Source organism: Artibeus jamaicensis, unplaced genomic scaffold (genome assembly GCF_021234435.1).
Source record: "Artibeus jamaicensis isolate MK-2021 breed Jamaican fruit bat unplaced genomic scaffold, CSHL_Jam_final contig_402, whole genome shotgun sequence".
Taxonomy (NCBI): domain Eukaryota; kingdom Metazoa; phylum Chordata; class Mammalia; order Chiroptera; family Phyllostomidae; genus Artibeus; species Artibeus jamaicensis.
In genome coordinates, this window is record NW_026521818.1 from 8,616,726 (window position 1) to 8,642,967 (window position 26,242).

Sequence of the window (26,242 nt, forward strand, 5' to 3'; positions counted from 1 at the left end):
GTTTTCTTGCCAACACAGGTTTTCATGTCTCTGATAAATGTCTAGGAGTTAAACTGCTGGGTCATATGGTATACATATGTTTAACTTACATCTTTTCTTGTGCTTACTTGCTCTTCTCTTTAGTGAAATATCTATTTATATACTTTGCTCATTTTCTGATTAGATTGTTGGTTTTTACTGTTACATATTGTAGATTGTTATATATTGTATATATGGTTTGCAAATAATTCTCTCAATAATTTACTCCTCTTAAATTTTCTGCAGAACAGTTTTTCATTTTGATAAAGTCCAACCTACTAACTTTTCTTTTTAGAACTGTGCTTTGGGGTGAAGGCTGAGAACTTTTTGCCTAGCCTAAGACAATAAAAATTTGTCCATAATTTTATCTCTAAATTTTTTAGTAAATTTTTATTTATTAAAGATTTTATTTATTTACTTATTTTAGAGAGAGGGAAAGGGCGGGAGAAGGAGAGGGAAAGAAACATCAATATGCAAAAAATACATTAATCAGTTGCCTCTTACCTGGCTGGCAACCCAGGCATATGTTCTGACTGGGAACTGAACTAGCAACTTTTGGTTCGCAGGCCAGCACTCAATCCACCAAGTCTCACCAGCCAGAGGTATTTCTAAAATTTTTATAGTTTTATATCTTATATCTAAGTTCATGACACATTTTTAATTAATTTTTATATAAGGCATACATTTTATGTCAAAGTTCATTTTTTTTGCCTTTGTGTGTCCAATTACTCCAGCATCATCTGTTGAAGACTATCCTTCCTCCATTGAATTGCTTTTGCACCTTTGTCAAAAATCAGCTGGTCATGTACCATACCATCTTGATTACTCTTGCTTTACAGTAAGTCTTAAAGTCAGGTAATCTGAGTCTTTCCAACTTTTTCTTAAAATTGACCTGGCTTATTTAATTTTATATGTGGATACTTTCATTTCCCCCCAGTTTGTCTCCCACTTTACTCTAGAGAAGAAAGTTCTTGCGTAAGCTCTTCCTTTTCTCGTTGCAACTCCTGTAAATGCTGTTGGTTTTGCTCCAGTCTGTCCTCCAGCTACTGCAGGACAGGCCCACTGACTGCTGACATCTGACTGCACAGATTCTTGGTAAACACTGAGCCATTCTGGATCTTGGTTACTGAGTTCAGATGTGTAAGACCGTGAATCCTTCTATATGCAGCCTGCTCCTCTTGGCCACAGGATCTTGGGCAGCTCAACTGTTGATTCAAGGCACACTTTCCCAATGGTTACATGAGGTACAATATGGATTGGGATTTCAGTTCTCTCACACTCTGAGTTCTTTTGAGCCTGAATAGATTGAAGGTAAGTGTAGAGTACCCAGCCAATTATTGTGTTTTTATCTTCTATGAAACAGGAAAAAATAAGTCCTACACAGCCTTGATCCATCACCTGGTACATGGCTTGTGTGCAAACATCAACATGTGAAGGCCAAACAGTTATATGAGGATGGGAAAGATATCAGCCCACAATTCTCTTGGGGTGACCTGTTAGTTCAGCCAACCACTCCGCCTCTGTTGAGGCTGTAGATAGCTGCTCTGGAAAAATTTAGACTCGATCCTTCCTTTTATCAGAACGTGGCAAGTTGAGGACAGAATGAACATGAACAATTCTGACAGTGTCAACCTTTTCAGCAACTGTGCTAATTTTAGTTCTGGCACATGTAAATTTAGAGTCATTCCTTGTATCATCATTCAACTCCCCTATACACAATCCCATCACCTGCTCCTTCTCTGTGCTCAGAGCATAGTTGAGACAAACTAGGAAAGCATGCAACTCAAGATGAACCGCCTGCACTGCCATCTTGGTCCAACCCTGCTCATGTCCACCTCGGGCCCAGTCAGGCCTGACCAACCTGGAGCTCCAGCCACTCTTCTATCCTTTAAATTGGGCACTGTGCTCAACACAGCTGGGCACAGCTTTACATACCCTAAAATACACAGAATGGTAGCTTATACATTAATTCTTTGAACAATTTAGGAAACCTTACAAATTTAAAACTTTCTACCAAATCAGTGGTTCTCAATTCTGACTGTGTACCACATAGGGATTGTTGGACAGATTAAATATAACATACTGCATCTCCTCAAAAGGAACATTATACTGCTTTTAAAGTAATTATTATGGGAAAGTACGTAGCAACATGAAGAAATGTATACAGTCAAGAGTAAGATACCAAAATATGGGCATTATGTTTATAATTAAGCAAAGGGTACTTAACCATTAAAGCCCAGAACAGAATAAACAAAATAGATACTAGATGACAAGTTAGGGTTCTAGATCCTTTTTTGTTACTGACCAACTGTTTAGTATAAACTTGCCATTTATTCCAAATTTACAACTGGATGCATACTCAGTTTAAACTTCTTGGAGATTATTAGATGGCACCACCTAGTGTTCCTATTCAGTAATAGAAAAAAACAACCACCAACCTACCAAACAAAAGACAAACCCTGAAAGAGTTCTGACAGCCTAACAGACTCAATCACAGAGCTGGAAAAAAACACAGATGTCTCTTGGGTCCTAACACAAGCCCACATAAAAGCCCTAAGAGTTGGGCTTGGATAATCACATGTAAAAAGAGAAAATAATCCCTGTGTGATACACTGAACTGAGAACTGCTAATCGGATGGATGCATCCTCCACCCTGGTACAGCCATAAAATCAAACAGGCAGACGTAATTTAGAGAGTAATATATCGTAAAAATCCATATTACTTCAGAAAATAAAATTGGGTAAATGGGAAGAAGCAACAGCAAAACTGGTAATATGAATGTGGATGTAATATGTATATATGTGTATATGCTGAGTATGTAGAAGGATGTGTTGTTAGAGAATATACCACGTTTAGGTATCAACTATAAGGAAAAACAATCCCTTTATTTGCATGCCTGTACATGAAAGACAATTATTAAGCTACAAAGCTAACTCCTGCCTAATAATTGGGTCATATCTCACTTTAAAACATAAAAGTTTTACTATTAAGCTCATAATAAACACAAACTATACGTCAAGCACTGTAAAGGCAGTGCATCTAGATTCTTTAAAAAATAAAAGTTATAAACCTATAGAATATAAAAATTTAATGAGTTTTAAAAGATTTTTTAATTAGTGGAATTGCTTTTCATAACAAAGTATATTTCCCCTCTCTTAAGAGAAAATGTTATTGTTAAAGATAAAATAAAAATACATTGAAAGGTATACTAAAGGGCCTCTAATAAAGGACAACTCAGGCTAAAGTACCACCACACTATTAATGGTGGTCATGCTGCTTAAATATAACTCAAAACCTTATTTGGTCATGTTCCTAACTTCCTAATCCCAATTTTAAAAGTTCCATTTTTGCACTGAGCAAACAATTCAAGTGAATAATAATTTGACAATTTCTATGTAAAATTTGATATTTATATTTTATGACTAGAAATAATTCTTCATAGGTCATAAGAAACACAAGATTTCAGATTTCCTGTCAAGACTGAGATGTAGGTAAACATCCTTTGCCTCCTTGCACAACTACAGAAAAATTTATAACCACACCTCAAAACAAGTAACACCCAGAAGAGCCAGAAATAGAACTGTATGGAAGTCCAACGACCAAGGATTTCAAGAAGCCACATTCATCCAGATGGGTCTGAGGGGCAGAGATGGCAAAGAGACATGGAAAGGCAGTGAAATAAGCAGTCCCATATTCACATGTGGCAGATAAAAATTGGGAGGGATACCTCAGGAGTGAAGGATCCCAGCCCCAGGTCAGACTACACAGTCCAGGAATCCAGCATCAGGAAGATAAATTCCCATAACTTCTACCTGTAAAAACCAGTGGGGCTGGAACAATAGAACAATTGTTGGATTTTCAGGAGACCCTGCTTAAAGGGCCTACACGGGCTTAGAATTTACGCAGACCCAACTCCTCTGGGATTCAGCACCAGGGCAACAGCTGAAAGGCCACTAGTCACATACAGAGAGTAAGTGACTGGAAACGGTGAGTGCCAGGCAAACCTCCAGAAGCCAGGCAGGCAGTGGTACTGTCCCCTTTCTGAGCCCTCCCCCTGCACAGAGCCACAAGTGAAGCAGGTTGCCCCACCCTGAACATAAATAAAATGCCAAAGGTTAAAGATACAGAGAAAATTTTAAAAGGAGCCAGAGAAAAGCAGACTTACCTACAATGGAATTCCCATAGACTCAGCTGATTTCTCAAAAGAAACTGCAGGTTAAAAGGGACTGGGATCCACAGTAGGGACCCACATTCAAGATTACTCTATCCAACAAAGCTATCATTTAGAATGGAAGGGCAGAGAAAGTGCTTCCCAGATAAAGTAAAACTATAGGAGTTCATCATCACCAAGCCATTATTACATAAAATGTTAAAGGGACTTATTAAAGAAGAAGAACAAAACTATGAACATTAAAAAGGCAACAAATTCACAACTATCAACTGAATCTAAAAACAAACAAACAAACAAACAAAAACACCTAAGCAAACACCCTGAACAAGAACAGAATCATACATACAGAGATCACTTGGATGGTTATCACCTAGGAGGGGGAAGGGTGAAAATGGGGGAAAAGGTACAGGGATTAAAAAGCATAATGGGCAGGTACAAAATAGATAGGGAGACATTGAGAATAGTATAGGAAATGGAGAAGCCAAAGAACTCCTAGGCATGACCCAAGGACATAAACTAAGGGGTGGGACTGCTAGAAGGAATGGGGCTACTGGATAGAGGGCAGCAAATGGGGAAAAATTGGGACAACTGTAACAGCATAATCAATGAATTATATTAAAAAAAAAGAAAACACAAGATTTGCTAGTAAAAGGACACATGTTATACAACCCTTTCCAGGATGTCTCCATCCCTATGTCTCCAAGGGAGATATAGACAAGGTATATGCAAAATTCTATAGCTTAAAAGTTTTTAAATAACATTTTCTAAATTTCACAGATTACTTTTAGAATTGAACCTAGACCAATTAAGGAAAAGGCAGGTGGAAGAGTTTCTTTCATAAATATTAGAGATTTAACAGTGTTTTATCTAACAACACAGTAAACTGAGAATTTAGAATTAGAGGTTTGTGATGTGGCCCACCACACTCACAGACACAGGGACACATGGCCAGATGGCTGGGCAAAGGGGAGGCTCCTGGGGAAGCACAGGAGAGGCTGCATCCCTGGTAAAGGGTAAACAAGTGTTACACGGCCACAGTAACCAATGTAGAGCAGCATCTGAGGACCCATTTCCCCAACCTTTGCAGAGGTGGTGGAGGCTGCGGCCCTTGCATGGAGTTCGCACAAGGCTAGAGTGGGATGAAGGAAAAATCCCTCCTATCCTCTTCTGGTTCCTGATTTGAAGAGAAACCACAGGTCACACCAACATGTGTACCCAAAGGTTAATGTGAGGGCAGGGGGGCGGTGCTGACCTTCCAGTCTAATCTGAAAAAAGGAGGGGTTAGCTATAGACGGATTTAAACGAAGGGAGGGCAGAGAGTTGCTGTTCTTTTCCTCTGGGATCCACACAGCCCCTGCATGGCCAGGTACAGAGGCTGGCAGAGGCTCTGGACCGCCCACCGTATGAGAAGCTACAGATCAGGACCCGGGGATTCAAGGAAGGGAGCCTGAAGCCAGAGAGCTGTCTGCTTAGCAGCCTTGGGCTCCAGAAGGGCAGACAGATAAGGATGAAGTGGGATTTCTGAGCCTGAGTTTGGGTTTCAGCCTTTTGGGGGACAAACAGGTTTTACATGTGTTTTGCAGAAGAGAGGAGCCTGGGAGTCCTCCATTTTCCCATGTTGTGCAACATTTTATTAAAGACCTTTCTCCTTCCCAACCAATCTTTGTCTTGTGCCTGTATTTGATGGTGGCAGCTTAACTGCACTTTTTTTCTCTAACATGACTAGGGACAGTAGGGAACACAAACCAAAAAAATCTGCAAAAAATTCTTGATCACAATGCTCCTAAAAGTTTCTCTACAATTTTTTAAACTTGCAACATATTCAATTTAGCCACAGGAAACTGTTTATATTTTAAGCATATTATTTTTTAAATTTATTTATTTATCTTTAGAGGGGAAGGGAAGGAGAAAAGGAGAGAAATATCAATGTATGGTTGCCTCTCATGCGTCCCCTGCTGGGAACTGGCCCGAAACCCAGGCATGTGCCCTAACTGGGAACTGAACCGCGATCCTCTGGTTTGCAGGCCTGAGCTCAATCCACTGAGCTACACCAGCCAGGGCCAGCATATTATTTTTAAAGGGCAGTAATCTGACTAAAAACTACTAAAAAACAAAATTGTAAGCATCTCACCTTTTTTTTTAAAAACTAAGATTTTATTTATTTATCTTTAGAGGGTAACAGAAGAGAGGGAGAGAAATATCAATGTACAGTTGTCTCTCATGTGTCCCCTGCTGGGAAGTGGCCTGCACTGCAACCCAGGCGTGTGCCCTGACTGGGAATAGAACCGTGATCCTTTGTGTTGCAGGCCTGAGCTCAATCCACTGAGCTACACCAGCCAGGGCTGGCATCTCACCTTTTAATATTAAATCACCTTATTTACATCCCCAAACACTTAACCCTAATATTTTATGAGATCTATTTAAAAAAAAACAGATACCAGTAATGAAAATAACAAAGAACTAGAAAACAAAAAACTGTATTCTAATTTGCCTCCATTCTAACTAGCTACATTATTGTGAACAAATGATTAATCTCTCTGGACATTAATATCCTCATTTATAAAACGACAGACTACAATGTTCCCTGCTCTATTCTAGCTCTAAAGTTCTCTACTTGTGCTCCTGATCAGAGAAAGGAGCACACAATTTCCAGCCTGATCCCTTGTGATTCCTAAACACTTGCAGAGGTTGATGAGAAGGGTCCCAACCCTCTAATGGTCTGACCACACACTGATTAGTAGGATACCACTGGGGTCTTTACAACTCCAGAGTTAAATTGAAGGCCAGGGTTAATTCTGATTAATTATTCACAATGTATTTAAGTGCCACACATGACAGTCTCCACTAGGGACATATATATTTCATCAGTAAAGCAGCACTGGGACTTTTGAGTCAGAAGCCTGGGATTTCAGTCTAGCTGTACCACTTAATGTGTGTGGCCTTGGGGCAGGTCTCTTAATTAACCTGCCTCATTTTCCTCTTTTAGAAAAGGCAGATCAGGGGAAGAACAAATTTAATGAAGTATTTGACAATGCTTTTGAAATTTATAAAATATTAAATAATATACACCATTATTTCTGCCACGAGCAAAATATCAATATTTATGTATACCCTTAATAACTTTAAGTTTAGTTTTTACATGTTTACTCTTGTGTGTTTTTAAGAAGTTGAACTGACTTTTTTAACTTGAATTTTTAAATACTGAAACATATTTATTGTAAACATTCAAGCAATGCAGATATAAAGACTAAAATTAAAGTATCTTATTCTTGCATCCCCATCTACTTTCCCCTCCACAAAGATTTTCTATGTATCCTTTCAGGGTTTTTCCTACATATTTATATTCACAACTTATTAGAACAAAATGTCTTTGTATATGCTGGTATTTATCATCTACCCATGTACAATGAACAATTTCATGTCCGTACATATATAGATCTACCTCAATTACTTTACTACTGCATAGTATTCTTTACTAGACCAGAGTTTAACTGTTTCACTTCTGGTGAATATTTATTTTGCTTCTAATTCATTGCTGGAATAAATAATACCAAAACAGTCTTCTGCATATATTTTTGTGCACATATATTAGCTTCCCCAGGCTAGGAACAAATTACCATAAACCTGATGGCTTGCAAACAACAGCAGTTTATTTTCTCACACTTCTGGAACCCTGCAGTCTAAAATCAAGGTGTTGGCAGGGTTGGTTTTTTTCTGCAGCTCTGAGGGAGAATTCATTCACACCTCTCTTACCTCTCTGACTCTCTTCAGTGTCTCGAATCTCCCCCTTCCTTCTCTTATAAGGACACCAGTTACTGATGTCGAGATCATTACCTTAACTACGTCTGCAAAGACCCTTACTCCAAATAAAGTCATATTCTGTGGTTCTGGGTCAACATGTTCTTTGGTGCCATTTTTCAACCCACATAAGAATGTGTCAGATACAGCAGAAAATGGTACTGCTAAAATGCCCTTCAAAAGGTTAATAATTTTCACTTCCACAAAGGGAATAAAGTGCTCTTTCCCCCACATTCTTGCCAACTTTTAAAACTTTTTGCTAAATTGAAATGTTAGTTAAAAAATAATGTAACAACACTTCTTCTATTATATCTCTGATTTTTAGTAGGGTCATTCCTCTTTTTATGTATTCGTTGATTATCTGTACTTCTTTTGTGAATTACCTATTCACGCTATTTTGTCATTTTCTAAAGTGATATATCATTTTCTTCTCAATCTTTAAGAATTCTTCAGTCTAGACAGACTTGTGGCAGGCAATATATACAATGTTCATATTTTGCCTATTCTATATATTACAATTTCCTCCAAGTCTGTCATTTATCTAACTTTTTATCTTTCACTACAAAACATTTAAAATATTTATTTAGTCAAACCTATCAAATTTTCTTTTGTGGTCTTTGGGTTTCATTTTATATTTTATTGGGTTGGCCAAAATGTTCATTTGGTTTTTTCCTGTAAGTGGCTCTAAGTTGCACTCAGTTGTCTCTAACTTCACTTCAAACAATTTTGTTAGATTATATTGTGACAGCTGTCTCACCAGTGTGCATTTAAAAAAATCAAAATTGGTCAATTTTTGTATAGCCATTTTAATATTGCAGATGGAAGAAAATATACAACATGTTCAGCATATTATGCTTTATTATTTCAAGAAAGGTAAAAAAAACAACTGAAATGCAAAACAGGATTTGTGCAGAGTACTGAGAAGTTGCTATGACTGATCAAATGTGTCAAAAGTGGTTTGCAAAGTTCTGTGCTGGAGATTTCTCCCTGGACGATGCTCCACGGTTAGGCAGATGAGTTGACAGCAATCGAATCAAGACATTAATTAGGATCAGCATTATACGATGTTATTGGCAAAAATAAAAAACGTGTCTTTAATTTTACATAAAAAAATAAACAGACTTTTTGGCCAACTCAATAGTTTTTTAAGATTGTATATGCTATCACAAAGTAGGACAAATACAGACCTATGAGTCACTGAAAGCATATTCTCCTCAGTCTGCAAATGCCTTATGAATGAGAAAATATTGGAGGTGCCAGAGGATGCTCTAGGCTAAATGTGAAAATACAGAAAGGATGAATAGTAAAGTTGGAGAAGGTACAAGTGATTTAACAATCCATCAACTGCTGATATACAACAATGCTTTATGTCTGAGAGGGAAGACAAATGTAAGGCAAACACATTTTTCAGTCCTCTAGAAGTCTACAATTAAGATGTAAGCAAAAAACATTTTAAGCAAGTTAAGTGGCAATAATTTTTCAAAAAAATTAGCAATGGGCTTCAAATCAATGGGGTCCATGGAGATGACAGTACAATGTAGAAGAGAATTCTGATTGGTTTCAAGAGATGGTGAGTACCAACCCTAATTTAAAAAAATTTGGAAACTTTCATCAAGCTATAAAAAAAAAGTGCACCTATGATAGCTAAACAGCTCAATGAACTTCTACAAAGTACTGTAAACTCACCTGCAAAACCAGCACTCAACTCAAAAAATAGTACATGACAGTACCGAAGGCCCCTCCTACTTCCTTCTGGCCACTCCTTAAAAGTTAAGATTAGTTTTGCCTATTTTTGTGTTTTATATAAATGGAGTGATATACTATGCACTTCTTTCTCTCAAAACATGTGTGACATTTATTCAAATCTTGCGTGTAGTTGTAAAATTTTCTTTCCTTCTACCGCACAGTATTCTATTACGTAAATATATGAATACATCACTTATCAATTACACCAATGACAAGGAGCTTGTGTAGTTCCTACTTCTGTGCTCTTCTGAAAAGTACTGCAATGAACATTTTAGTGCCTTGAAGTATCTTAGGGTGTATAGTATCTTTTGGCTATATATTAGAGGGAAGAACTGCTGAGTCATAGAATGTACATTACTTTCAGCTTTAGTAAATACTGGCCATATGGTAGTTATAAATGACGGTTATAAAGCTCCTTCAGCATTGTATGAGAGTTCCATTGTGCTACATTCTCATTAACACTTTTTTCCCACTCCTTTTTCACATTAGCCATTCTAGTGAGTATGTAGCAAACGCAATTAATATGAAAGTTCAAACAGTCAGCAAATCTCTCACAACAAAAGATCAAATAATGAGAAAAGGAGGCAGCCATTAAAAAGAATATGGGTATTAAGGTGTTGTAAAAAACTCATTTTCACTAATAAAATAGTAGGGGAAAGTAACACATACTAAAGACAGACAAAAATAGCTCAATCACAGAGCCAGCAAACAGTCCTTAGAAGTGGAGGAAAAAAAAATAAGAAAAGACAAAAATAGGAAGCATGGCAAATAAGTAGTCAGTATTCTGGTAACTGTAACCTACAGTATGAATTCTCTCACTAAGATATTGCAGTCCATACTTTTCTATAGGAACAATGACTACTCTATTTCGGTGATGAACATCAATAACATTTTTCCAAATAAAATACAATATTTTAGTAAAAACTTATCAAATAGCTTCTCTATATAACACAGTGTGAAATCCTACCTGCAATATATAAGATATATTTCTTTAAGAAACTACAGTGTATAGTTTGAATAGGGCATACGTTTTTAGTACAAAAACAAAAGTCAGAATCTGTAATACTATCTTCACATCTGTCTAATATCCAACTTAAAAAAAAAATCCCAGACTTCCAGTTAAGCTAGTAAGAAAAGAAAAATCCTGGCACAAAGGGAAAATACAAATTATCTCCATTTGCAGGTTAGAATCATGATCTCATGTCATCCATAAGCTCCTAGAGAATGAGGACAATATCTTGTAATTTATTAAAGTACTCTTAGCAGAACATTCAATAAATCCTACTTGCGAACATGTTAGAATCTACAACTACTAAGCAATTTATCACATATGCTGCTTCAAGTAGCTGGTGAAAAGTGATTAGATATTTATGTATTAAGTTCTGACAGACCTAGTTCAAATGCTCATTATTTATTTATTTATGTTTAGAGAGAGGGAAAGGGAGGGAGAGAGGTAGAGACACATCGATGTGCAAGAGACACATCGATTGGTCACCTCTTGCACGCAGCAACTAGGGACCTGGCCCACAATCCAGACGTGCACCCCAACCAGGAACTGAACCAGTGACGCTTCAGTTTGCAGGCTGGCACTCAATGCACTGAGTCACACAGCCAGGGCAAAATTCTCATTTTTAATAAGATTTCGTCCACAGGCACAGACTTTAAAAGTCACACACACAAAAAAAACAAACACTGGGAACTTCAAAATAACAAAGTAGAAAGCCATAAACTATGTCCAAGAGATCAAACCTCTTTTTTTTCTAAATAAAGCTTTAGCTTATTTTTGCAAAGTTCACCTTGGTGAGATTTACACTTGATTACTCCAACCAAAGAATGACACTGTTAATTTATAAATGCTGACTCTTCAAAAATTCTGATAGACCTAGTATCAGAACTAGTATCACCTAGTATATATAGTAACCTATGATAAAAATTGTGTGATTTCCTGGGAGCTTATTAGCTTGATCTTTTCCAGGTTAAAATTTCTAACATTCATAAGTTAAACTGATGTTAGGTATTTTACATTAATAGAGTGAACAATGTAGTTTATAAAACTTGTGTATATTTAGTTGATTACGTAATTTCTAAATTTTGAGAATTTATTTAATTGCTCAGAATCTGTAAAGTTTTAAGAAGTATAAAAATGACTGAAGAGTAAGAGTGAGCTCTAAGAAATCATTTAAGAAATGCTAGCGAAACATTACAGGGAAGACCAGGACACTGAAAAGAAACTTTCTGATGACAAAGAGGTTTTTACTGAAGAGACAAAAAAAAGAGCAAATGCTACAAAACTAATCAAACATAAATCAAATACAAATAATCAACAAGCAGTCATGAATATGAAAGTGCACAACACAGGATGGTGCTACAATTGTGAATCTTTTAATCCCAGACAATTCTAAATTATTCTCCCCAAAGATTACAGACTAGACTTGTTAAGTGTAGTATATGAACAGAATGGGAGTGTTGTATTACAAGAAAAATACAGATAAATAAAATATATTAATACTTTATGAATAAATGCAAAGATATGCTCATCCAACACATGTTCCACCAGGTACAACTAGCCACACTAAAAACAAAATGCTAAAAACTCACTCACTGTCTTCTGTGGGAAGGACCTGCAGGGAGTAAATCCACTCTATTATATCCTCTTTGTTCACCACATCTAAGGAATCCAACATATCCAGTCCAGACAGCGCAAAAAATGCAATTGTCAACCTAAAAGAAAAAAGTCAGATCCCATCTTTACTATCAAATCACTGAAGATTTTCTAATTCAGAGTACTAATAAACTCACTTCAATTTTCCAATTAAACTAAACACAACTCCCATTTTGCAAAAGCCAAAACACAAATATACTCTTATAATTTAGTAATAACAATCAAACCATTGTTTCAATTTTTATAAAAGGGATATTTTGGGGTTAAGAAATCAATCCTACTCATCTGAATTTACTGAAGCCTGTACATCAGTAGCCTGAAGGCTAAAAGCAGATTTAAAAAAGAGAGTTTCCTGCACTTGTTCAGTACAAATAAAGTCAAAAGCCTAGAAAAATATATAAAAATCTCAATTTTCACTAATTTGCCAAGTAATTATGCTTATAGCTGCTGCTTAGTTCTTAAGGAATGTTACAATAAATCCACTTTTATTCAAATTTGTTAACAAATATTGTGTGACCTTAGAAAAAACTTATAATGAAATTTAGAAAGGAACACTTAAAAAAAAAAACAAATGCATTTCAACCTAGTTCTCCCAAAGAGAACTATTCTTTGATGGAAGGAAAAACTGTAAGACAATATTCATTCCCCCCCTCCAAGACTGTGCACAAATCAGAATCTGAACACTATGCTTTCATATAAAAACTAGTACCTTAGTGATTGCTTCTCACATGAAGAGCTTGTTATGTATAATTCCTTTCATGTTGAAATCCATTCCAGAATGCTGTTTAGTTCAGCATGGTTATCCCATTTCCATATTTTAGTAATTCCTATGACTAATATGGATAAATTAATACTTCAAATTGTCTGGTCTAAAATCTTATATAGCAGGGCTGCTTGAGGCATTCTTTAACTTTTTAATGGAGGTTTTAAAAGAGGATTAAGGCTTAATGCCCTAAGGCAGTGTGAGGTCCTAAGGCACTTTGGACATTCAGAAACATTCTGAAGACGTTTTTGATTGTCATAAATAGGGAAGGTTGCGTCACCTTAGTTGGTAAAGGCCAGGGATGCTTCCACATGTCCAATGTTGCACAGGTCAATTCCATTAAATAAAGAGGTATCTGGCCCCAAAAGTCCATAGTGCTGAAGTTGAGAAACCATGCTTTAAAATCATATTATCTGTTTGTGTTAGCTAAATAATCTGTTTTTCATTTTATTTGCTCCTGAGAATGAAGGCAAATACCAGAAATCAGTCATCTGATGATAGGCTATTTTAAAATTTTGCATATTTAATTATTAAAGACTTTTAAAAGTCTAGCATTTTCAACTCATTGTGTTATAGAAACAAACCCCCTCTCCCTAAGGGTCTTGGTTCTTTTTTGCCCTACTCGCCACTGGGTAGGAATTGGGGCTCTCAATGCCAAGGTTGGTAAAAAGAAAAGGAACTATTCATTTAAAAGTTACACAGGTTTAGAGTAATAGAGGAATGTTGCTGTTACACCCCAAACTCCCTTTAAAACACCAGCAAACATACAGTCCTACCTCCCTTTGCCAAAACAGGCCAGGAAAAGAAAATAGAAGCTGGTAGCTCCGCTAGGCTCCCGTTCTTAATCCAAAACCACATCTTCCCGGTGAGCCTGGGAATCCTTCTGCATCTCCTCAAACCGCTGAGAGTTCCACACGGCTGCTACATCTTGCTTTCCTGCTGCCTAAACCAAGTGGTCAAGAGAGAACCCTCTCCACTTCCCAAAAGCCCGTGGTTAAGCCCTGCATTGCTTCTGTGCCTAGGTTTAAATCTCTGCGGTGTGGATCGTCCCCTGAAACTTCATTTCTGACTTCCTCCACAATTGGCTACACCTGCTAGCACTCCTGTTCTTTGCCTTCCTTGGCTTCACAGTTAGTCCCGGCAGGTATGGCCCAAGGCATGGAGGAACCATCTCTAAGCTCTCACACTGGCACAGGTACTGTAACCTGGGAGCTGCCTCCCAGTTACATCAAGGGTCAAAGTCACACTGATCTTCAAGGCTTCATACTAGCCAGGAGGCTAGTCTGCTGTTACTGATATGCAAAATAACTCTCAATACCGATGCTGCTGCTTTTTCCAGCCTCCAAACTAGGCTTGGGGGGGGGGCGGGGCGGGCCCTGAGGCCTCTTGGTTTAGCCTCACTAAACCCACACCCCATTATAACAGCAGTTGAGACTAAGTTTACAGATACAGAGCAAAGCTTATGTTTAAAAAGTGAAGCTCTCAGCAGTGGCTGGCAGACAGGACCAAGAAGTTATCTGGGGCCTATCCTAGGGTAGGTTAGGCCTACCCTACCCTTTCCTTTCAACAGAAAAAGAAAGTATTCTTTTTTCTGACCACACTAGAGTTCTCAAGTAGTCCTAAAACTTTGAGAGGAAGAAAATTAAACAGGCCACAGAAAATACAGGGACATTTTTGGGTGTGGGCCTCTGAGAGGAATAACATGGGATTTTATGGTGCCCTGATGACTGCTACTGGGGATGTAGATTGCTGTGCAACCTGCCCTGGTGCAGGCATATAGAGGAATGATCTTGTCATGCATGTACCTAAAATCCAGCTAGTGAGGTTATTTTTATTTTTCCTTTGGAGACCATCTGCCGGTTCTCTTCCATTCTTCTTTCCCCTAGAATTGAACTCTGAGTGTGTAGTCTGAAAATCCAAAAGCAAGCTAAGTCTTCCTGCCTCTTCTACTCTAACCAATACATATAAAAAGTATGGTATCTCATGGATGAAAAAGTAACATTTTTTGTCCCTACATCAACTTGCTTCACCAGTGGATCATGAATGACATCTCCAAAAGATCTCAAAATGTTCAGGCTTAAGAACAAACTGTTTGGGGGGGGGAGGAGGAGAGAAGGGAAGAAGCACAAAAAGGAACTGAGATCAAATAGAACCTCCACAAACTTTTTTTTTTTTAAGTAAAATGAGTCTGGACAGTAAAAAAAAAAAGAATTTAGCCACACTAATACGATTTTCCTATGCCACTGAGTAGGATACTATTAGGCTAGATAGAGCAGGTGAGTGACCATTTGGGAGTACACTGTAACACTGACTTATGGGAATTGACTAGATTCCCAAACTTTGGGTCTCTTCCTCTGCCCCTTTCTAGTACAATCTCTTTAATGGCATCTTCAAGTGTCTTTAACAGTAGACTACACTCCTGCCTATGTTATAGGAAAATGAAGCAACCAGACACTGAGGGATTCTGGAGTACGAGGTTTATTATTTAACGTGCACGGGCCCAGAGGAGTCAGTCTCCAAATTCTGAGCCCCAAACAAAGGATTCTTGGGGAATATATAGATTAGGGGTCTTCCTGTCTACATGACAAACATGGGATACAGAAACAGAATGTGAAAATTGTTCTATCAGCGGGGGTGCTAGTTCCAGTCCTCACTATCCGGCCACCCGCCCTCCCAGACGGCCCCATCATTCTCTCTAGGGCGCCTGGGGCCTGGGCAAATAAAGGTTAAACAGAGGTTTTTCAAAGTTTCCCATATCACCTAGACCTCAAGTGGGGCCATACCTAAATTATATTGCAAAGACTTCTAAAATTAAAAGCAGCTACATTAAAAAATGTTCCTACATTTTGTTCCTACGCTCAATAAAATGATTAACAGTGGAAATGAAGAGCCCTCCTTAAAGGACACATTAGAATTAATCTGAAGTTAAAATACACAGCAGACAGAGGCCTGAATAAATACTATGGAATGGCTGATGAACTACTGAGTAAATTCTGGAATTTTAAGCCTTATTCTTCACCTGTAGTATTTTTAAATAGCTGATTCATCTGGTAAATTTTTTTTAATATTTAATTTATTTATCTTTAGAGGGGAAGAGAAGGAGTGAGGGAGAGAAATATCAATGTATGGTTGCCTCTTGTGTGTCCCCTGCTGGGAACTGGCCTGCAACCCAGGCATGTGCCCTGACTGGGAAAAGAACGGCAATACTCTGGTTTGCAGGCCCGCGCACTCAATCCACTGAGCTACACCAGCCAGGGCTGGTAAATATTTTTAAGTTGAGTCTTTTGAGGGAGTTATTTAACATGCAAAATAATTTTTCAGTAAAAATCATTTACTGAACATCTACTACAGACAGGATTTTGTGACAAAAGTGAATAAAACAAGCATACTAACTTTAAGTAGGTTAAGTTATGGGGGGAAAAACTTAGTAACTATATGATAAGTCCTCATCTTCCTTTCTAAACCTGCCCCTTCTGTCTCTTTTTCTCTAGACCTCAGGGCAGTTTTAATCCTTTAATACGGGGACTCCTCACTTTTCCTTCATTCCTCCCTTATCCCTATTTCCACTGCCCCAGGACTTGGCTTCTGAACTACTGCAACAGCTCCCTAATTGGTCTCTTGGTTCTGGTCTTGCTCCACTTAATATAAAAACCAATCTCAAATCCAATGTTTACTTTGAAATGCGTAGTTAAGTAGGAAGATCCCAGTGATTGGCTACTTCCCATCACTTACATGATAATAAGTTCAAATTTCCTGACCTGGCACACAAAGCTCTCTGTGATCTGGTCCAAGTCTACCTCTCCAGATTAACTTCCTACCACACCTGCCTTACATTTTGAACCACTATTAGAGAACTGACTGAAGTTTCTCTGCTCAACATTCACTTACCTGACTTTATCATCTTTGTCTATTTGCCTATAATGGACTGGCATACACACACATACACAAAAAAACTGAATATTCTTTAATATTTAGGTCCAGGATTACTTCTTCTAAGAAGCCATCTCTAAGCCCATCTTTCTTCTGGTTGAGCTACGCAGGGGGGTTCCAGAATGCTCTGAATACAATTACTGTGCAAACAAACTCAAACTGTGGTCAGGAGATCTGCAACACCAGTTATCACTGGACAGCTTGTTAGAACTGCTGTATCTCAGAACCCACCTGGACCTATGCTATCAGAAACTACATTTTCAAAAGATTCCAGGTGATTCTATATGCACATTAGAGCTGGGCAGCACTATTCCAATCTGTTTCTCCTACCGGGCAAACAATCTCAATCTTCACTGTACATCAGAACCAGCCAGGATGCTTACAATAATGAAGACTCTCAGATTCACACAACATCCAATGTAGATCTGGGAGCAGGCCTAGGCACGTGCATTTTGTAAGTATGCTGATGTCACTGATTAAGAGCCTCCCACCATCACCACCATACTTTGAGGGATATGTTGCTAGATTGTGATATTCTTCAGATAAGGGAGGGAATGAAAAGACAGAATAGTTTTGGGATGGTTGGCAGCCACAGTTGCAACACAGGATGCACAGGGGAACATGGAAGGAATCAGAAGCAGAAAGATTATCTTGTAAAATAAAAGCTATCTAAACCCTTCTCCTTGAATAGTTGAATCTGTAAAAATAACATAACATGGTCAATATTTTGTTCCTCGATTGAAAAAAGCCTACTCTAATTCCTCTTAACTAAATACAAATGGCAACAAGAACATATAACCAAAAAAACCTCTCTAAACCACCCATAAGAAACCTGTTAATTGACAAAGCTCACAATCCACAGTTTACTATTCCCTTGAGGTAACTAGTAACTACCACTTTTCAAAGCTGATAAAGAAAATCCTCAAGTGAAACAACAATATACATTTGAATTTTCATAAAGCCATTATTAGAAAAGTAAAAATTATTCCTATTAGTCAGTCTAAAGGAAACAGGGAAATGAAAGAATTTTTTTAAACTGGTGGGTCAGAAAATAAAATCAAATTTTAGTCTTCTTAAGAATCAACTTTTCATATCTATCAATAAAAAGGAAGGAACACAGGAACACCTGAATTACTGGTTTAATACCATATCCCCATTCCCACGCACACAGTAGGCACTCAATAAATGCCTGTAGAATTGAACTGTGGTATTGGGTAACAATCATGTCTTTGTCAATGCACTGTTTTCCTTGAAACTCTAGTATTAGTAGAAATTTGTGACTATCATTTTTGCTTAAAAGGTTGGAGCTTCTTCACAAGTATCTTCAAGTCAATTATGAATCACATACACCACAAAAAACCAATGTAAACTAAGGATCCTGTAAAGACTGTAAATAAGAAAACTGAAAAACTTTAAAAAATCAGTACAAAAACTGATAGGTACAAATTATCTTAAATGTGTTACTGAAACTTAAGAAACCAAAAGTGGTTTTTAAAAATTCTATTCAAGTAACAAACACAAAAGATGTAATATCTCTTTGCTAATGTAACATATCTATTACCTAATATGTAATGCCTGGTCCCAAAATTATATTAATGTTATTAAGTCAATTATTACATGAGTTGTTTAAACAATTTTGCTGTTTTACTTATGCTGTGACCAGGATTACGGTTTCCTGCCAATATCCATTAGTCTATACGGTTTTGTCCATGCTGAAATTTTAAGGAACAGACCAGTCAAACACACCTGTATTTTGAAAATGCAATCACAGACCTATAATAGCTATAAGCAAAGTTCAACAATCACAACAGAATGAAAAATTTTTTAATCCACATAAAATTAATCTCATTAAAACACAAATGTGATTTATTAAAATATTTCTTAACATCTCATATCATACAATTTTGGAACTTTTTCTTAAATTGAATTTATTGAGGTAACATTGCTTAATGTTATATAAATAGAAATCTTAAGTCTAGGCATGGGCTGTGCTAGTCAATCAATACCTATGGACAGAGAAAGGCATATAAATAATGTTTTTTTTTAAACAAGCATATTTTCCATCTTTCAGGGCTCAGCTCACATTATTCAACAAATATTTACTTAATATGCTAAATACTGTTCAATGTGCCAGTACAGTGCTGTCCAATAAAACTTTCTGAGATGATGGAAATACTGAAATAGAAACAAAAGCCATTGGTCAGTGTGGTGACAGAGCACATGTACTATGGTGGCTACTGCAAACAGAACTGGGTTTTTAATTTGATTTAATTTTAACTAATTCAAATTTAAATAGCCAAATGTGGCTTATGGCTACCACATTGGACAGGGCAACCCGAGTGGTACAGAAACACACAGGGTACACAAAGACTCTGCCTTTGTGAGGTTTACAATCCACTATGGAAAAAAATATACTAAAAAGCAAGCCAATGAATATATAATTTTGGGTGGTGACTGGAAGTGGTGTCTTTTGCAAAAGGTGATTAGGAAAGGCATCTCTAAAGAAATGTGGATTAGGTACCTGCCTTTCCCATATGCTCCTATGAGCCCTAAACAAACAGCATTGACCCTACTGAAACTACTTGTCTTGGTCAGCTGTGCTCCAGCACCTAACATAATAAACATTTCTTGAACAAGTACGCAGAAGTATTCTATAAAACTTCCAAAATGAACCCAGTCGCGCAGTGTTCAAAATACACCACAGACTCTGAGTTCAAAAAATGTGGAGAAAACAACCTGCTTTTTCTTCCCAGCTAGTCCCATGCAGCTTTGGAGTCTCACTTCTAAACACAGCAATGCAGAGCAAAGACTGCCTCCTCCTTTCGTTCTTCTCATCCCCAGACTTTTACTCTGAATGATTAATTCATAGTTTCTTAGCTTCTGCCAGATCACACTCCTCAGCCACCTCCGACTTACAAGGCTTTTGCAAATACACTTTACCAGACTGCTTCATGCAACATAATTCCTTTGCCAATCTTCTATAGATTTATAGTTCCTGGAAAGTTAATTTCTATTCAAACCCCAGAAGATCCCTTCTGCTCCTATACATCAAACACAATACAGTCACTCAATTAAGAATTAATGAGTCCAATATATAATAAAGGGAAAAAAGACTTTAGTGATGAACACGCAATAACCTATACAGGAACCGAATTAGAATGTTGTAACCTGATATCTGCATGTTATTAACCAATGTTACTTCGATTTAAAAAAAAAGTCAATGAATTAGGAAAGGGAAACACAGGAGAGACTGTTTATTTAAAATACGATGACAAATTTCTCTTTTTCCGTTTATACTGGAAAGTTATGAGGCCGGAAAGACGGGGTAAAAAGGAACTCAAAGTTGACAAGAAAAATAGGAAGTGAAAAAGGCGGAAACTGGTGATTCCAAAATCCCTAAACTTACAGTTCTAAAACCCTTCCGCCGTACTTCGAAGGGAAGTGAGCGACCACAGGCCCGCGGGAGAGGAAAGGGACCGGGCTGTGCCGAGTGGGCGACGGGCGGCGTCGCAGCCCCCTGCGAGCGCCTAGTTAGCAATAGGGCTCCAGGGCTCCTTTTGGCTGAGGCCCGGGCCCCGGGACGGCCCTACTGACTGTGGTCACCAGTTACCTGCTGGTCTCGAGCGAAGAATACCGCTCCGGCAAAACCTGGAGACAGCGCTGGAAGAACCGCACGTGCCGATCCCGCAGAAAATCTAGACGCTCTCCCTCACAGTCCCCAACCAGCCGCTCGTCCTCCGTGGCCGCCATGCTGCTCCGGAAGCGCCGTCTGCCGTGACCCGGAAGAAATTGGCGAGCAGTACAAAGTAACCCCTACCGGAGAACCTAAGGCAATGCTGTACTGTCTACGGGTAGTCTCGCACAGCACTCTGTCGCCCCGGTTTCGTTCTAGGTGACGCACAACCAAACTTTTTCTACTCCTTCGATATTAGGGAGGGAGCACAATGTTTTAAGTTAGCTTTGAGAAGATGAAGGACCTAAAGAACGTGATATGGTATATAAAAACAGGAATGACTCAGTATAAATTTTCCAATACACTCACTTTGGGGGAGGCCACAGTTTTAACCTGAATGGATACGGAAACTAAACTACAAATCAAGTTATGAAAATAAACGTTTATTAAATAATTATTGACACTATAAAAGTTGAGTCGTTCCCAGTCCTCTCCAGAATATCAGAAGTCACTCTAAGATGTATCCAAGTGCACTCTACACACATACGTTCGCACATCTGGCTGTTCGTCTCCCTTGTCTTCCACTAGTCTTCCGAACGTACTCTGCTTGAGTCAGTGTTTTGACTCCAGCATCACTTTTATTAATTTGCAACAGCAAGTAAGTTCCAGATGTTCTCCAACTACCCATACACACACACACACACACACACACAAAAAGAAGTAACACGTTTCTCGCTATTTGTTCAAAAAGAGGGCTATAAGTTGCTTCAGCCATGTTCCCTATAAAACTTCACATGGAAATTTTGAGGGGAAAAAATCCACTCAAGGATCAGGCCTAAAATAGTTAAAAAGAAATCAATTGAAGTAATAGAAGTTTGGGTATACTTTTAATTGTTTCCTTAGAAAGTATTTCTTTAAAAATGTACCATGTGTATTGGAGTTATATTTATTCGGCAATCCAAAGTGCCTTATATAATTTTAGGTACTACTTATCTTATTCACAGTTTATCCTGTGTATCTTTAACAAATACTGCATTATCAAATGGCAGAGGGCTGTCCTTGGTGATTCTTACAAGTATGGAGGCCATAATCTCTGCCCTCAGGTATGCCCAATCAGAGTAGTTTTCAATACATTATTACAATTAAGATGTCTCTCACACACACATCACCACATGTCTGAAGATCTGAAGATGTTCAAAGTGGAATCATATCACATGCATTTAACTTACTATATATATAAATAGAATCAACTCTGCACACTGTGTGTGCTCAGAAAGAGAACCCTATTCAACTTGGCCCTTAAAAGTCAGTCAAATATTTCATCTGATTCTCAGCTCAAGAACCAGCAATCTGATCCAAATCTGGAGCAATCCGATCCAAATCTGGAGGAGATATTTCTATGATGGACTCATTGAGAAATAATATAATATACCCCTAGGTAAACAAAAGGTTTTTTTTTGTGGGTGATTTTGATCATAAAACGTTTTTGACATACGCATGACAGAATCTAACCCCTGCATAAAATGTCACTCTACGTTATTAGCTAAAGTATAAATAGCTCAAGTCTTCAAAGTATGAGAATGACAAAACATCCATTTATGGAATCTTATTTAGCCATTAAGTGATGATGTTTGAGTTATGTAGAAAGATAGGAAAATATGTGTACTATAACATTAAGTGCTTACAATATAGTAACTGAAATGCAGTCTATATAAAAATACAGTCAGGTGTGACTGGCATGGATCAGTGGAATGAGTGCCAGCCTGTGAAGTGGAAAAAGTCATACCTCAGTACTCATCTCAACGTCCCACTGAGATGAGAAAAAATTGTTTCAGCACTCGGTGCTTGATTGGGACTCATTGCACTTGCTACCACTTGTATGAGTCACGATGTCGCCCCATAAGAGAAAATGCTTCATCACTCATTGCTTACTTGGTTCTCATTGGTTTCGGCGCTCCTCATGAGCTCCAGAATGAATTAAAGATAAGCACCAAGGTACCACTGTATGTAAGCATACTCTTGAAAAAAGTTACTAGGGGGTGGTGGAATTACAGGTACTTTATAACATTTTTAGTATTTTTTCCTGAGTGTCTTAATATACTTTTAAAAAAATTTTTATTTATTCATTTCTAGAGAGAAATTCATTTCTAGAAGAGAGAGGGAGAGAAACATAAATGTGTGGTTGCCTCTTGTGCAACCCGTACTGGGGATCTGACCTGCAACCCTGGCATGTGCCCTGACTGGGAATTGAACTGGCAACCTCGTGGTTCAAAGCCCATGCTCAATCCACTGAGCTACACCAGCCAGGGCTAAATGTCTTAACATACTTCTAGAACCACTATAAGAAGTGCTTATTTGGCATCTCTTCTATAAGCTTGTAACTGAAGACATTTATATTATGTTTATTCTGCATAGTCTATATAAAGGATCTATATCACAAATTCCCCATTTATTTCAGATTCAGGTAGAAGGATGAGTTCCTTCAAAGAAACATCCACACCTTCTTTTATTAAAAAACAAAATAAAAATAAACAAAAAACCCTGTAAGAATCATATTCCTGGTATGCTTACCTTAGATACAGGAAACTGAAAGCTGCATTTGTGTACAAAACAGAGCAACGTGTTAGTAAGCAGCACATAAAAACCTACCCTGTTCTGTATCTTCTAGCTGTTCAGTTCTATTTTTAGATTCCCTTGTCCTATCATATATTTTACTTCTAAATGGCCTCAAATAATTTTAAAAAGTCATGGGAAATGAGTACTGCAAAATGGGCATTCCTGATTAAGGATGTTTTATGTTAATTCTCCTATTTTGAACCAATAACTGTACAATTAGAGTTCAGTTTCCTTTGAAATTATGTCTACTTTGAATAGTAAGTGTAAAATAAAGAGGTTTTGACCATTACTCATAGTAAATTCCTGAATCATCGGGCCTAAATCTATCAAATTATAATTAAAGATACTCTAAAATAAAAGTCGTAGGAAATAAGTTTCCTATGTTATTATGGCTGTGATAATTTTCCTATAAGATGAGAACTAATTAAAGTAGGGAACTAAGATTTTATCATATGAAAAGTTGAGTCAAATTGTTATATTGTTTTCATGCACAAAAGTTTGGACATTTTTAAACTAACTCTTTTAACCAAGTATATTGAGACAAAGAGAAGAAGAAAACTGAATCAGCCAGGAAGATGTGAAAGAAACAACAATTTTATAAATATGTAAAGTCCAGAAAGGCTGGAGGAAAATTTGAAAAAGCTAAAGGAAACCAAAAAGATTTTTATCAACAATACAAATAACAGAGCAGATATGAGATGTCAGGTGTGAGGCATATTTTTAAAATTAATATTCTTTATATAAAACCAAGCATGCTTCAAACAAATACAAAGTATTTATTACACAAAAATCTAGTAACTGACAAACTACCAATTTGTAAACTTAGAAAAAGTACTAACTTATTTCATAACTGAAACAAAAAAAAAACCATACATTTTTGTTACTCAAGCTAACTTACCTCCAAAATATAAATGTTACAAAATTTTGGTTTGAAAAATGTCACTCTGTGATTGTCCCAATTTATTTTGCTGTGCCATGACAAGATCAAAATATCTTTGAAGTGTTCTCAGTATTTTAAATGAAATACTGTTTGTAACATAAGCTCATTAAAAAAACTTTTACGTCAATAATAGGCCAACATACACATTAAATACCCTCTTAGTATAAACAGGAAATACTAATAACAATACCACTTGGAACTTAATGACTGTCAATTCACACACAACACAATAATCAATCTGTCTGGGCTAGTGATATTTAAAAAACATGGTTAGCACTCTGTCCTGTTATAGTTGAATATGCTAACATTCTCATCAACTGAATAACAATTTCATTATTTCATATTCTTTTCTAAACTCCTTGTCTCCAGGTTGGAATAGCCCTAAGGAGAAGAAGAAAAGAGCAATTATAAATACATGGGAATTTTTAAAAAATCTTAACTGATTAAATGTTAACTTTTATTTTATTTTTTTATAAAGCAACTTTTACTCAAGTTATTAGATAAAGAGGCTAGGCTGTGGGTTGATATGAAAGAAGCGAAAAGTACACATCCGAATAGATGTGGGCCAACTCCTGAGTAAGTTGTGCCCATTAAATGTGAACTTTTAAAAATGTATACAGATTTGTTTTATCAACCTTTCCCTATTAAATATAATATACATACGGAAGTTGCATAAAATGTAAACATGCAGTTATTAAATTATCCTAAAGTGGACACCCATTCTAACTCCTTTATACCTGTGTGGGATACGCAGAAGAGGCCCAGAGGCTGTTGGCCCTATCTTTTTAGTCCGTTCTTCCCAACCTTTGGTAGGTTTGTAAAGCCTCGAGGGGTCTCTGCTAACATTGTTTTCAACCTGTAATGAGAAGTAAAATGAGTGCCAGTTAATTTACCTGAAATATTGTTTGTATTTTTTAGTAAAATCTGTAGTAAGGATCTTAATAAGACAGCAGTTTAAGAAAAATATCTGATTTGAACTAAATAATAAAACTGTTAACAACCTCTTCAGCAAACTTTTCAATATGTTCATATAGCTAAAATAAAATTTGGACTACATAGCCTATTAATAAACTGTTACTTTAGCTTATTTTTTCCAGTTCTATTATTTTATTCAATTTCTATTATGAGGAAAATATGACTCAGCAAAGTGTGATAGTGGCACGACCAGACAATAAACTTAGGGTAAATAACAACTAGCCAGTTCTTCGTTTACCCACGAGTCACCAACATCTTTAGCTATGAGTATCACCCACTGAGATTCAGCAATGCTACTGGTCTAAAAGAGAGGTTTATACAGAAACAATGAAGAAAAGAACAGAGTAGAAAGAGATAATTAATTTAAGATAAAAGAAAATGAGGTGCTTATAATGTGAAATGGTAGAATTGAAACAATAGTTGCTTAAATTGTACTAAGCTATACTTGTGTCAGTAAGTATAAATTTTAAAGATGATGATACAGAAATGAAGCTGGATGTAAAAAAATTGATGTTTGTATTCTTGCAAATCAAGGAATTAGGATAATAACAATAAAAATAAATTAATCTGAGTACTGAGTACCTTTTCCTTTAATTTTGCCAGTCTTCTTTGTTTTTCTGCCTTTTTATCTTCCTTTGTCTGTCTATCAAGAATTTTCAATTCAAGTTTATGTAAATCCTAAAAAACATACACCAACAAAAAAAAGATAACATTATGAAAGTACAAGTCCTGACTGGTGTGGCTTACTGGGTTGGGTGCTATCCTGCAAACTGAGAGGTCACAGGTTCGATTCCCAGTTGGCGCACGTGCCTGGGTTGCAGGCCAGGTCCCTCAGGGGCCAGCGAGAAGCAATGGATCAATGTTTCATTCCTTCTCTTTCTCCCTCCCTTCTTCCCTTCTACTCTCTCTAAAAATAAATAAACAAAATCTTTTAAAAAAAAAGAAATAA

General features: G+C 37.1%; 2 protein-coding genes and 1 pseudogene across 6 annotated transcripts in view; all 3 read right to left on the reverse strand.

The window, feature by feature from the left end:
• PGGT1B (protein geranylgeranyltransferase type I subunit beta) overlaps positions 1-20,848 on the reverse strand; it is a 57,347-nt gene extending 36,499 nt beyond the window's left edge. The window contains exons 1-4 of one of the 3 annotated variants that reach the window (XM_037167054.2): positions 20,700-20,788; positions 13,440-13,616; positions 13,106-13,229; positions 12,337-12,455 (exon numbers count right to left, since the gene is read on the reverse strand). In XM_037167054.2, coding sequence (XP_037022949.1) covers positions 12,337-12,418 — 82 coding nt within the window. In that variant the 5' untranslated portion in view covers positions 12,419-12,455; positions 13,106-13,229; positions 13,440-13,616; positions 20,700-20,788. Of the gene's footprint in view, positions 1-12,336; positions 12,456-13,105; positions 13,230-13,439; positions 13,617-20,699 lie in introns of all 3 variants that reach the window. The other 2 variants (XM_037167053.2, XM_037167052.2) reach the window with 2 other exon arrangements.
• Positions 956-1,827, reverse strand: LOC119065106 (lys-63-specific deubiquitinase BRCC36-like; annotated as a pseudogene).
• A 3,236-nt stretch (positions 20,849-24,084) lies between the features above and the next one.
• Positions 24,085-26,242, reverse strand: part of CCDC112 (coiled-coil domain containing 112) — a 78,446-nt gene continuing 76,288 nt past the window's right edge. For 2 of the 3 annotated variants that reach the window (XM_037167071.2, XM_037167069.2), the window contains 3 exons: positions 25,876-25,971; positions 25,056-25,174; positions 24,087-24,699 (listed from right to left, as the gene is read on the reverse strand). In XM_037167071.2, the coding sequence (XP_037022966.2) occupies positions 24,669-24,699; positions 25,056-25,174; positions 25,876-25,971 (246 nt within the window). In that variant the 3' untranslated portion in view covers positions 24,087-24,668. Of the gene's footprint in view, positions 24,700-25,055; positions 25,175-25,875; positions 25,972-26,242 lie in introns of all 3 variants that reach the window. The other variant, XM_037167070.2, reaches the window with a different exon arrangement.